The sequence below is a fragment of the Muntiacus reevesi genome, chromosome X (assembly GCF_963930625.1).
Source record: "Muntiacus reevesi chromosome X, mMunRee1.1, whole genome shotgun sequence".
NCBI lineage: Eukaryota > Metazoa > Chordata > Mammalia > Artiodactyla > Cervidae > Muntiacus > Muntiacus reevesi.
In genome coordinates this window covers 16,106,675-16,120,273 of record NC_089271.1, presented here as the reverse complement: position 1 = coordinate 16,120,273, position 13,599 = coordinate 16,106,675, and the positions used below count along the sequence as shown (strand labels likewise).

General features: G+C 37.2%; 1 protein-coding gene across 1 annotated transcript in view; it reads left to right on the top strand.

Moving 5' to 3' along the window:
• The window catches only part of BEND2 (BEN domain containing 2), a 43,558-nt gene extending 32,821 nt beyond the window's left edge, over positions 1-10,737 (top strand). The window contains exons 12-16 of the mRNA XM_065916107.1: positions 983-1,183; positions 2,405-2,517; positions 4,651-4,867; positions 7,561-7,761; positions 10,541-10,737. Of these exons, the coding sequence (XP_065772179.1) occupies positions 983-1,183; positions 2,405-2,517; positions 4,651-4,867; positions 7,561-7,761; positions 10,541-10,737 (929 nt within the window). The remainder of the gene's footprint in view (positions 1-982; positions 1,184-2,404; positions 2,518-4,650; positions 4,868-7,560; positions 7,762-10,540) is intronic.
• Positions 10,738-13,599: the final 2,862 nt, after the last annotated feature.

Genomic DNA, 13,599 nt, shown 5'->3' with positions numbered 1-13,599 from the left:
TGTTCAAATCCTGGCTTTGTGTCTTACTAACTATATGACCTAATATTCTCTGACCTAAATATTAGTTCCTTTATCTGTGAAGTGACAAAAATTACAGTGCCTACTTTATATAGAATTATGAGGATCAAATGGGATAATTCATTTAAAGCTCTTAACACAATGCCCAGAACATAAGTGCAACGTAAATGTCACTTGTCAGGAAAATCATGATGATAGGAATATAGACTTGGGGAAAAAAAAAAGGAGAAATAGGCAAAGTATAATGATAACTGAAAAAAAAGCAGGATCCAAGCTTACATATAAGGTATAGTTTCAGTTTTGTGTTGAGAAAAAAGAATAGAAAACATTAGGTTTGAGGCACTTGGCATAAAAACAGACAGACTTAGCTTATAAAACTAGCTCTATAACCAGCAGCGTGATCTTGTTCAAATAATTTACCTTTGTTGGGCCTCAGTTTCTTCATCTGTTAAGTGAGAATAGGTCGTTAGGATGATGAAACTGAGCTTATAGATGTAAAATATTTAGCACAGTGCTTGATATATAGTAGATACTCTATAAATGCTATTTAAAATTTTTTCAAATTATATCCACTCAAACTTTCTAAATTGTCTTCAGGGACCACATACTCACTCAGTAATATACCTCTGAGTGTACTTTTAGAATTTAGACGGGAACAATGGGATCTCAGAGCAATGTGATTATATATGCACCTGTGGCCTAAGAATTAAATTTATTCAAGAGAATGAACTGATTAGTTCAAGTAGAGCAAATTCAAGATTAATAAAGGTGATACATGCTAACAGTTATGCAGATGGCATCAAATAGACTCATTTAAGAAAAAGATGAAATAAGTATAGAAAAAAATTCACCCAAGTAGAAAATTTGTGAATTAAAAATCAATTAGTTTAATGTTCTTAGACACTTTATTGGTAACCTTGCATGAAAAAAACAAGGATTTTAATTTTCACCTATATTTTTAAAGGATATCTTGGTGATCCAAGACGAAATATCAGAATGCTTGATATTCATTTGATGGCTGTACAAAAGAAGGCCATACCTAGGCACGCAGCCTGCTACTTGGTTCATTCTTTGTTCTCCAAGGAAATCCTGATTTCCAGCTCAGTAGGTATCAGTTCCCAAGGCTGCCAATCCCTGGATCCAAACAAAATGGCTGCAATAAGAGGTACGTAGGGAATTCCTTGGTGGTCCAGTGCCTAAGACTCTGTGCTTCCACTAAAGGGGGTGTGGGCTTCATCCCTGGTCAGGGAACTAAGATCCCACATGTCACATGGCATCGGAAAAAAAAAAGAGATATGTAAAGTCATTATAGAATCTTTGCTCATTTAGTTATCTGATGAGTGTTATTGATAGTTGAAGAAATAATGATGAAGTCTGTGTAAATCTTAGAACTGTTCACTTTTTCACCTTGTCTAATCTAGATTTTTACAGTTTAGTAGTGTATAATGGGTAGCAACTTCTAAAGAATAAAATGTGTTCATAGACTGATCAAATAAGATAAACTTTATTGGTTATAGTTGGCTTATGGTTAATACTAGGTCAATTCTTCAGTGCTGAAACTTGGCACTAAAAAATAAAGAAAAAGCCAAAATAAGAAGAAGTGGAAAAATAAAGCACGTTTCATTGCTAGGAACTGACAACACAGAAATAGCATCTCATGATTAATCCACTCTGGCCTCTTGCCTCTTGTCTTCCAGTAATATGTATGGGGGTCCTGGAAGTCATAGGCCCTAAGAATACAACAGTGAATAAGTAGTTCTGACCACAGGAGTTCACAGTCTAGAAAGGGACACATTGGGGAAACAGATCAATTCCATTCCAGTGTGGTAATATGGAAACTCAGAGAGCAGAGCACCTACTTTGAGGGTATTAGGGAGGACTTCCTAAGGACAAGACATTTGAGCTGGATTTAGAAAGATTCGTTAGCTACATAAAGAAAACAGGAAGAGTATTCTAGGCAGAGGGAGTAGCTTGTGGGGAAGATAGACATGTAATATACACAAGTAACTGAATCATGATGTGATAATGTTTGTAATAATACTGTTTTCTCCTTACAGGTTTCCTTTTTTTGTTAGATCTAATTTATCCATAGGGTTATTAAAGGGTATTAGCACCTGAAATAATTGACTTTTTGTAGCACATTTTTTTTTCCCTGAAGCACCAAAACCTCATCATGGGCTCCTTAGGTCAGTGTTTTAGGGGATTGCACTTTAGAAGAAATGAGATATTCAGCTAAGCGTCCTCTTTGAGTAGAATTCCTAAACTGTTACTTAGAGAAAAGAATGACAATGAAAAAGAGAAAATTTCAGTATTTTAAATACAATTTTTTGTCAGTTTCTTTGTTATTTACCCCTTAATTTTTGTGAATTCTTGGTGCTATTTGCAGAACATCTGGCAGCAGTTTTTCCCAACTATGATTTGAGTGAACATGGAGAGGAGTGGCAAGCCTGTATTTCCGATATCAATTCTCTGATCCACAATTTATGTTCGAGAACACCTGTAAGTGATTTTTTTTATTTAATTATGGTCACTGCCATATAAGTATATACTGCATACAACTCCAGAACTGATGGTATGACATACAAGATCTTCAGTCCATGTGCTCAAATTCTTGTTTATTTAATTTAGAGGCAAGGTGTGTTCTCTTGCATCCTGCCTATTCATTTCACTCTTTTGATATTTTGTGCCCCATAAAAATATCCTAAAGATAAAATAAATACAGTGTTATAGTTGGTATATTTCAAGCCAAGGGTTACACCAGAAAAAGATTTCAACTACAAAGATATTTGGCAAGTCTTTTTCAGGATCCCACTGAGTAACACATTAAAGAGCAGACTGTGGTGCTACTTAGCTGTTCTAATGGTAGTTAGGAATGGCACAGCGAAAAGGAAGGTATTTCATTACTTGTTCACTTTCAGTGATGGCAGAAACTGGTGAAAATGATGCATATCATGAGTTTAAGTTTTCACAGATATTTTATAATCTGTATAGTTACATGGTAAGTGGGAATCTGACTTCTCTCTCACCCATCCTATCTTCAGAGTGCATTTGACTTTTGTTTTTTTTTTAAACACAGACAGGTCAGTAGGGAAGAGTCATGTCTATTGCCTTCTGATGAAGCATTTAACATAATGACAATTCCTAACTTCCACCCACCTCTCTAAAGCCTCCGTTTTATTCTCACCATATCTAGTCACTCCTGTGTCTCTAGAGTAAGTTGATGAAAACTGTTTGCCAATAATATTTGTAGCTGAGCTTGTTTTCTTGGTGAATGGCTTGATTTCAGTGATAACTCAAGCACCATCTGTATGAAATCAAATCTGCTTATTTTTCACATTCCCTTTTATATCCTACAAAAATTACACCTTAAACATTTGAGTGTAAAATTATGATACTGCCTGGAAATGGTAATTTGAATATTGCTTAGGCATCAGAAGAGAAGCAGCATCTGCCAGTGCCTGCTGTGTCCTTGATTAGAAGGATAGGTCCTTACTACTCACAGTGGGTCCACAGACCAGCAGCAGCAGCACTGGAAAGCTTGTGAGAAATGCAGTCTTGAGTTTCATACCAGGCTAACTGAGGCAGAATTTGCATTTTAGTCAGACCCACAGGTGATTTTTGTGCACATTGAAGTTTGAGAAGCCCTAACCTAGAGCAGTGGTTAAACTCTAGGTATATGTTAAAGACATGTGAGGCACTTTTTAAAAAAAAAGTTAGTAATGCTGGAGCTCTCTCACTCCCTCCATCAGAGATTCTGGTTGAATTTGCCGTGAGTGGGGCCCCAGCACTGCTTTAAGAAAACACAAGATCTCTAGGGTAATTCAAATGCTCAAATGTACAGCCAGATTAGAAGACCGCTGGGGAAAGAGAAAAAAAAAATTAAGAAAAAACAACCTCAAAGTTGTCATCTTTGAGAAACTTATGTATTCATTTATTTATGATATGTTCATTAAGCACTTATTTTGTGTGAACAACTGTTGTTTGTTGTTGTTGTTTAGTCACTAAGTTGTGGTGTCTTGACTCTTTGCAACGCCATGGACTGTAGCCCTCCGGGCTGACTCTGTCCATGGGAATTTCCAGGCAAGAATATTGGAGTGGGTTACCATTTCCTTCTGTAGGAGATCTTCCTGACCCTGGGATTGAACAATTGTTTCTGGCATTGGCAGGTGGGTTCTTTACTACTGAGCCACCCATTTAGTTCGTTAGACTTCTGCTAAATCCCCCAAGAGCCGACTCATTGGAAAAGACCCTGATGTTGGAAAAGATTGAGGGCAGGATGAGATGGTTGAATGGCATCACCAATTCAATGGACATGAGTTTGAGTAAATTCTGGGAGTTGGTGATGGACAGGGAGGCCTTGTGTGCTACAGTCCATGGGATCAGGAAGAGTCAGACAATGATTGAGTGACCGAACAACAACAAAGTCCCCCAAGAAGCAGCGAGTCATGGCAGCTGGAGGAGGAATCCACCTATAGTTTTACTTCATGCCACACAGGATTTGTGTGCTTCAGCCCAGCTGATTAGAAACAGTTGCTTCCCCATCACCCTGGAGGGCCCTGGTAGATGATGAAGCATGTCCATATTTTCCCACTATGGGAGTTTGTTTATAGATACAATTTTGTGTTTCAACAGAAAACTGTTCTTAACAATGGAGGGCCTACCAAACCCAAAAGAGATTCGAATGATAAAAGAGATGATGATGACAATGCAAGTAGTTCCCAGGTTTCTCAGCAAGCAGCTATCTCAGAAACAAGAGAACAAGGGAATTCTCCCCAGAACAGCAGAGCTCTCCCTGAAGGAATTCAAGAACCTTCCACTAATGGTGCAGCAGTCTCAGATGAAACACTTGGTGAGTGTTAAAATAAGTTCTCTTGCTGATAAACGTTGAAACTCAGTGATGCATTTGTGGGGCTCTACTTTTCTGCTTTTATGTATGTATGAAAATTTTCATGAGAAAGCTAAACAACTTAAATCTCTTATATCTGTGATTAATGAACTAGAGACCTAGTTCTGAGACTGATAGTTTTTAACATTAAACTAAGTCTATTATTTTTCCTTTGAAAAGTGGTTCTTGGTTGATTCCTTTGATTGGTGTGAACTCTCTCAGGTTAGTCACCTTTCTCTGCAGGTAAAAGAGGAGCTACAGCTAGATGGCCCAGGAGCAGTTCAGGGTCTTGCTCTCTGTGTGCCAGGCACATATGTAGATGCTTCATAAAGTGTTTTTGCATGAATTAATCAATCTCGTTCATCAGAACACTGGCCCTCACTGCTAGCTAAGTGCTGGAGGCATAGCATGCTTTGTTAGTGTCAAGTAGAGTGGGTTCTGTAGGTGACTGTGTACTCACACCTTGCATTGCCTTTCCCCAGGGTGCTGGAATTTAGTAGCATCTGAGGTAGGAAAACTGTTTTCTGTCTTTCCCTGGCCCCCAATATGAGCCCTAAGTAGACTATTACCTATGAATCTGATCAGACAAAATTATTTAAATAATGTATCTTTATAGTATATTTTTCCATTATAATCAGGTTGTATGTACACCATGGAAACAGACTCTGGTCAAATTATACCACCACAACAAAATCACTGAGTGAATAGTTCCTAGATTAAAAGGAGCAGAGAACAAACAGCTACAGGCAGGAGCCTGAGCAGCCCTGAGACCGTGGCATCTGGGGTCCATTGATATCTCTGGGACTCTGTGTCTGTAGCTTCCATGATTTTTAGGTTCTAGTTTTCTATTGTCATTGTTCAGATTCCCAGGAGAGGGAATCAAGTTTGGGCAGCTTAGGTCACAGGTCTCTGACCCTGACTCAGGTAGAATCAGAGGACAGGGCAACTAAGCAGATGGTGAGCCAGGCAGCCATCACAATTTATGTGTAGTCTGTTATGCCATTTTATTGAAAACTGGATTATATTTTGGAGGAAAGAAAAGTTTCCACAATCAAGATACCTTAACAGACTATTGTGGGCGTTTTAATTTTCTCCCAACTTTTTTTTCTTATGAACATTTTAAAGACTTGTGGTCTCCATATAATTACTCTTCTTTTAAATATATGTTTTTCCTTAAGAATATTCAGTCTTCATAATCATTTCAACAGGCATATAACACTTCATTGAGTAAGTATAACATAATTTATTTAGCTACTTCCCTCTTTTTGTTATTTTTTGTTTGTTTTTCATTTGAGGACTTTTTAGAGAAAATCGTCAATCATGAAAATCATGCCACCAAAAAAGAATTGTACATATTTTGGATTCTTTTAAATTACGTCCTCAGAATTTGAATTACCAGATTAAATAGTATTTACCTTTTTTTCTGAACTCGATAAGTATTGCTAGATTAACCTTACAGATGTTAAGTCTTTGGACCCACTGAGTGAATTTTTAAAATAATTTAATCTCTCTTGCCAATTGTTGGATCTGGGTGATTCAACAATTTATATTCTCACCCCTTAAATGATGGATTTCCAAGATGAAAAATATGTTTATTGTAAGAATCATATAATGTTTGCTTAATATATTTTCTTGAACAAGTAATTCTTTGTTATATGTACAATATAATATTTTTTAAGTATGGTTAACTTAATCACTATGGACTGAACAAAGATGGTGATGATCAGGATAAAGAGTTGAGAAATAAAAACAGGCTTAAAATTTATTTTTAAGTTCAAGTAACTTATCTAAAATACAATGTTCTAAGATAAGTTTGTTGATATTTGAATGATAAATAATACCAAATAAAAACCCTACATTTAAAAATTATAAATATTTTAGTAAGAGTCATGACCCTTAATTTTGAAAAAGCCTTTTTTATAAGTAGGAAAACAATCCATCACAACTACTTAGAATTTTTGATGCAATAAAAATTAATTTTAAATAATTATTTAGAATTTGTTACCAAATGTAATGTTAAAACTGATTGTATCCTAAAAGGTAGCAGAGTACTGAATTGTCCTCTTAACAATCAGAGCATGTACCATTATATCAGGAGTGATTCCTGTCTCATTTCTAATGCTGTCTCATGATACACTAAAAAGTTAAAGCTTTAATTTTTTTAGCCTCTCAATTTCTCGTTTTTTTAACTGTAGAAATTTTTATTTGAACTTCATTCCATTGATAGATCAGCTTAGGTAAAACTGACATCTTAACTATACTGAATCTTCCAATTCATTAGCACAGTGTAATAGGCAGAATTCTGAGGTGACTTCAAGATCGCTGTTTGTGCATTGTGCATGCTGAATGCGTATCCCCTTGAGTGTATCCTGCTGGAGAAGGAAATGGCAACCCACTCCAGTACTCTTGCCTAGAAAATCCCATGGATGGAGGAGCCTGGTGCAGGCTACTGTCCATGGGGTCACAAAGAGTCGGACACGACTGATCCTGCTAATGAATGTTAAATCCACCAATCCATACTCAAGGGGAAATGCAAGCTCTCAAATTCTTGAGCCTTGAAAGTTCAGCAAAATCAACTTTTCTATTACAATATTTTAAAAAACTTGAACCTAACATTTGCCATGAAAATTGACATCTTCTTTCTCTTTTGCTTCTAGAATATCTTGGAGATTCACGTAGAAATATACAGATGCCAAAATCACTTCTGATTACAGCAAAAGAGAAGTCTCGTCCAGAGCTGTCAGCCATATACCTTATTCGCAGCCTGTTCACAGACGAAGTCCTAATAAGTAGTGTCCATGGCAGTCTGGGGCATGGAGTGTACTCCCTGAACGCCAATGAGATTAATGCTCTTCGAGGTTTGTTACATGTTGAGTATGTGAGAATAAATAAAAGCAAAGTGTGTTAGAGAGGATAAAGAAAAATTTATTCATTCTGTGTAAGTTTTAAGGAGAGAGGCTGTTCTTTTACTAATTCCCTCATTAGGGTATGACAGGAGCAGGTTCCTGAATGTGTTTCTTTTTGCCTTTGGGTTCTCGGGGCTAATTGCTCTGTCTTGATCAGCATTATTAGAACAGGAAAGGCATTATCGACTGTGACTTCTGGTATGGACTGCCAGATGTATGGAATCTCAAACACCTTCATTTACTGCGGATCAAAATTGAAGCTGCTGGGCTTTATCAGTTTGCAGAAGTGTCAACAATAGTATAGCAGGTTAATTTGCTAGTTTTTGCTTGTGCACATGAGCATAGTATAGTCTTTATCTGTGACATAAATAGATGAAATAATAAAGCTTCCAGAAGCAACTCTGTGAAATCCTAAATTTAGACCAAGCAGTAAACAATATTTCTTACTTATGTCACTGGTACCTAGCAAAGATATAGTTCTCAGCCCTGGCCTAATCTCAGTTGCCTGGTTCCTGCCTTCATATCACACGTTTCACATCCATCAGATTTGAAGAACACTTGTGTTTCACACTACACTAAAGCAATCTGAATTACAGCACCTTTTGTAAGCATTTGCTATCTCATCTAATCCAGTTGTTTTCAAACTTTTTTTTACTGCAACCCATAGTAAGAAATATGTTTTACATTGTGACTCAGTATGTGTGTGATTTTTTTAAAAACTGAAGCAAAAATTTCACAAACAATACTTACTCTTTCTATAACAGTTATGTTTCAGTATTTTCTATTCTATTACCTTTTATTTAAAAAGTGCTGCTATTACTGATTTCATGACCCAGTAATTGGTCACAACTTGCAGTTTAAATGTCACTGAACTCACCCACCAGGCAAAAAATCAAAACCCATTTCCTCTTACCTTACAGTAAAAAAAAGAACTGAGTTTGTAACCAGTTTGGAAATGAAGGTGTTTATAGAAGAAATAGTCTTTCTAATTAAAAAATTGTGTTTTAGCTGCTGATTGCTGATCGGTATCAGCAATGGGTAAACCTCTCATTTCACTTTTTATCCTAAGATTTTATAATTTGGAGGGAACTCTTCTGAAAATTAGTAGTCACAGATAAATATGTCCAGAAGCCAAAGAGATTGATGTCATATAAGAAACTATGATGTGACGCTCTCTGAGAGCTCAGTTATCATTTGAGGTCTCTTTAGAGAATGGTCCATATGGAGAAAGTTAATAAGCTATTTGTAATGAGCAAACAACCCTTACTCCTGCCCCTCTCCCCTCCATTTCTGAATATCACAGAACTGGAAAATTATGGCAATAGGAAGTACATTAGGTCCTCTAATACAGCGAATCTTTCACAGTAGGCATTCCCACCAGCATCTGTCACCTTTGATTCACCATCTCTTTACTGTGGGATTTTTCAGTGGAGACTAATTCTGAGTTAGGTGTTTCTTATGTGCATAACCAAAATCTTTCCCCACTAAGAAACTTTTATGACTAATGTTTCAGAGAATACATTTTGGGAAACAACCAACCAATTTAGGTTCCTTGTTGCAGTCTATTGAAACCTTTGCAGGTACTTGTCTTCCAGTCTATTATCTGTCCCAGTTTTGCTGTCTTTGGGAGATGGGACAAGCCTGCTTTCCATAACTTCTTTTTTGTTAGTAAAAATGTGCAGCAGGATAGAACTTGATGCTGAATCCAGCGTCATACCACTAAAGCCTCCTTCCAGGCTACCACTAATCTGTTAGCCCTTTGAATATGAAAGCTTTTTTACTTTGTCACATAACATGCTAAAAAATTTGGACATACAGTGTGTTTATGGCATTGTCCTGATTTCCCAGCCTGTTTTTTAAATTTTAAAAATCGATTTTATTTGACCAGACTATATTAAGTATCATGACTTCAACATGTAATCAATATAAAAATTACTGACAAGATAGTTTACCCTTTTTTCAGCCTGTTAATCCTATCGAAAAGCAGGTGACATTAATGTAGCCAAGTGATGCTGGCCCGTAGTGATTGCCAGATCCTTTTCTAAGAGCTCAAAGGTACTTAGGAAATTACCTAAGAACGTATCTAAGAGCAGCTGTGCTCTTCTGGTTAACACCTGTCTTCCCCACCTTTCCCTTTGTTCTCCCCCTTTCTCTAAGAGAGCTCCTTGAGGTATGTTGCCCTGTCACCTTTTGTTACAGAAGTTTTCATTTAACTGCAAGATCTAAAGACACTTATTTCTTTTGTCTGAGATAAGCCAAGCAGTGGCAAAGAATTTAGCAGTCATAGCTTCTTGCCTCTAAAATTATGAAAGACACTGCAGCCTCTGGTGTATTAGAGCCTTACTATTAATAGCATGTCTTTATGATACAATGAATAATACGCTAGATGCGTGTTTGATAAATTTAAGAATAAGGAAAGTTTATATTGGGTACTGAAGACAGCAGAGGGTTTCCATCCTGGTTATATAGCAAGATCATGGGATATTGGGTTTGTGTGTGTGTGTGTGTGTGTGTGTGTGTGTGTGATTGAAGAATGGTGCTATTTCATATTATTATCCTTTCAGATGAAAAGATTTGTTCAGCTAATTTAATGAAAGTTACAGTCCATGTGTTTTAATTAAAGTCTTAATGACCTTTTCACAAAAAGAGAAATAATATTAAGGTTGAATAAATTCATTTCTCTGAGAAGTGATTTCTAATTAACTGTCATATTTTGGGACTTTACCACCAGAGTTTCTCCAGGACATCTACCCGACTTGTGATCTATCGGAAAATGGATACGACTGGAAATTGTGTGTGATGGCTATCAATAGTTGTATTCATAGTCTTAAATGTGACCTGCAGAAGTCCACAGCTGAATCACAGTCACCTCCAGCAACGACTCCTTCAACAGAGTCCAAACTGAAAGATACCGACTTAGCTGACTAAATGTTAGCCATCCAACCTTTCCTTGTTTGCTATTGTACCAGCCTGTAAGTTTCTTAGGTTATTGATTCCAAAATTAGCCTGTTGGAGTAGCACTGTACATCAGTATTCACACTTAAAGAAACAACCTACATTCTTTTTCTGCCCACAAGGGAGGTAGAATTGCATTAGGAAGATAGGTGATGTTTCATCTTATGAGTAAAGTGATGGGCAGTATTCTAATAAGAACTTCTCAATAAAAGAATGGTAGTAAACTCCTAAAGACTGTTATTATTGCTGTTTTATTTTTTTATTTATTATTTTTTTATTGCTGTTTTAATGTAGAGTGAAAATAGTACGTTTAGCTCTTAATGACAGATGTAATCTGAGTGTTAGTGATGCAGATATGAGTAGTGACGTAGAGCCATACTTGGATAGGCAAACCATAATACCGAGCACGGGAAATTGCAGGTATTGACACTCAATATGTCAAGTGATTCTGCAGTACAGAGCTTGAGTTAAGCTACACTGTTTCAGAAGGCCAGTATGGCTTACATATAACCAAAAAATCCTGCAGATTCTTAATTTCAGATTAATTCATCTAAATTAGTCTTTGGCTTCACTATTCACTATTATTTTGCAAATAATTTTACAAACTACTAGTAATAGAGTTAATACAGAAAAGTTAATTTATACCCTAGGCAAGGTTAAATTTCAAATTGTACATGCAGATTTAAAATTTGATTTGTATTTTGTGGTATCTGAAATATTTCCTGTATTAGAAACAGAATTACAAAAACAAAAACTGCATATTTACAGAAGTTTTTCAAGATTTATACAGTTAGCTTCATTATGGTGTTTGTTTATATAAGTTACTAGACCAGCCCTGTCTAATAGAACTTTCCATTATGTTGGTAAAATTCTGTGATTTTACATTTCCCAACATGTTTGTAGCCACCTGTGGCTTTTGAGCACTTGAGATGTGGCTACTTAGATGTAGGAATTACCTTTTAAATTGTATCTCATTTTAGCTAATTAAAATTAAAATTTAAATAGTCACATGTGGATAGTGGCTACTATATCAGATAACACAGATTAGAATGCACATTAAAAAAAAGTGTTTAAAATTATCCCCACAGTTTGAGTCATAGTAATATACACACTGGAGAAGGAAACAGCAACCCATTTCAGTATTCTATTTTTGCTTGGGAAATCCCATGGATATAGGAGCTGGGTGGGCTCCTTCATAGCGTCAAAAAGAGCAGCTAGGTAGCTTTCACTTCACCTCCATATATACATAACTTTAATATCATACCCATTGAGCAAAATAAGTTTCATAAAGGTGTTTCAGATCTTACTTAAACTAAATTAGACCTTTTGTATCCAGAACAACAACAATGTTCAAAATTTCACAGGTGTTTTATTATTGTATTAGTCCAGTATTAAACATTTAAGATGCCTGTTCATAAGACTTGTTTTTGATAAGTTTATCTTTAGTGTATTATTTTCCAAATACAATAAATAAACATCTTGTTTTCTTAACACAGATGCTTTGTTTTTTTTCATGTAATTTTATAGAACTTTTACTAATGTCATCTGTACCTATTCCCTGGTGGCTCAGATGGTAAAAGAATCTGCCTGCAATGTGGGAGACCCGGGTTTGATCCCTGGGTTGGGAAGATCCCCTGGAGAAGGAAATAGCAACCCACTCCAGTACTCCTGCCTGGAGAATCCCAGGGACAGAGGAACCTGGCTGGCTACAGTCCTTAGGGTGGCAAAGTGATGGACACTACTGAGCCATTAACACTTTCTGCATAGCATTTTTAATTTAATGATAACATTTCCATCCAGGTTCATTAATGTGGCACAGTTAGAATGTTTGCTTTCTTGCTTGATAAGCAAACAGAATAGTTTAATCCAGTAACAATAATTTACCATTGTGGGTATAACTGTAGGGATCTTGAAAACTTTGAAAGTGTTTTGTCCTTCCTGGGTAAAACAAGTGTTACTAAAGCATAATATTATTTTATACTTTAATATTTATTTAAGTATATGCCAATATTTTAATTTTGTTCAGTAAGGCTTCAATGTTTAGCTCTGGCTTTTACTTTTCTTTATAGCCCATATCCACATCTAGCGAAGTAATATCTTTGCAACATCAGGCAACGGTGGAGATCTAACCACATTAACTCTTGTGTAGAAGTAAAGCACTTGTCACTCCTTCCTTCACTCTAATTTTAACTCACGTTAAACTTCCAATGAATTTTTTTCACTATGATTTAAAAAAACCCTGCACATTCACTCTGAGATGGAATAATTGGGACTCTAAAATGACCAGGAAAATTAATTTGAAAGATTGGCGGGTGACAGGTTTAAATCTCAGGACACCAACACAGGTGGGCAAGAAACACTTTTTCCATAACAATTCCTGTTTTGATTTCACAGCTTTCAGATGATCTCGCCAGCCCCTTTGGGCCAAGACCCCCGCCCCGCCCCGCCCTCGGGAGTCCCCAGTTGGCAGGGCTGGGTTTTAGCTCCCTAGGCTGCGCGGACCCGGTCGGGTAATGCCAGGCTTTCCAGGCAGGGTTCGGCTCTGAATTCCCCTGCAATGTGGGAGACCTGGGCGGTAGCACGGGCCCCCTTCACGATGTTCCGGCTGTTCTCGGGAGGTTTTCAGCCCCGCCAAGCCACTCTCAGCTCCCGCACGGCTGGCCTGCCAGCGTCCAGGTGTCCGCTCCTCTGGGGAGACTGGCCAAGAGACGCTCTCCTCAGCGCCTTGCTTGAGTGGGCAAGTCAGCCTCTGGGGCCGGCGGAAGTCCTCGTTTGAGGGCCCCGCCGAGGGGCCTGGTCAAAGTGCTGCAGCTGAGCGCAGGGGCTTGGGACTAC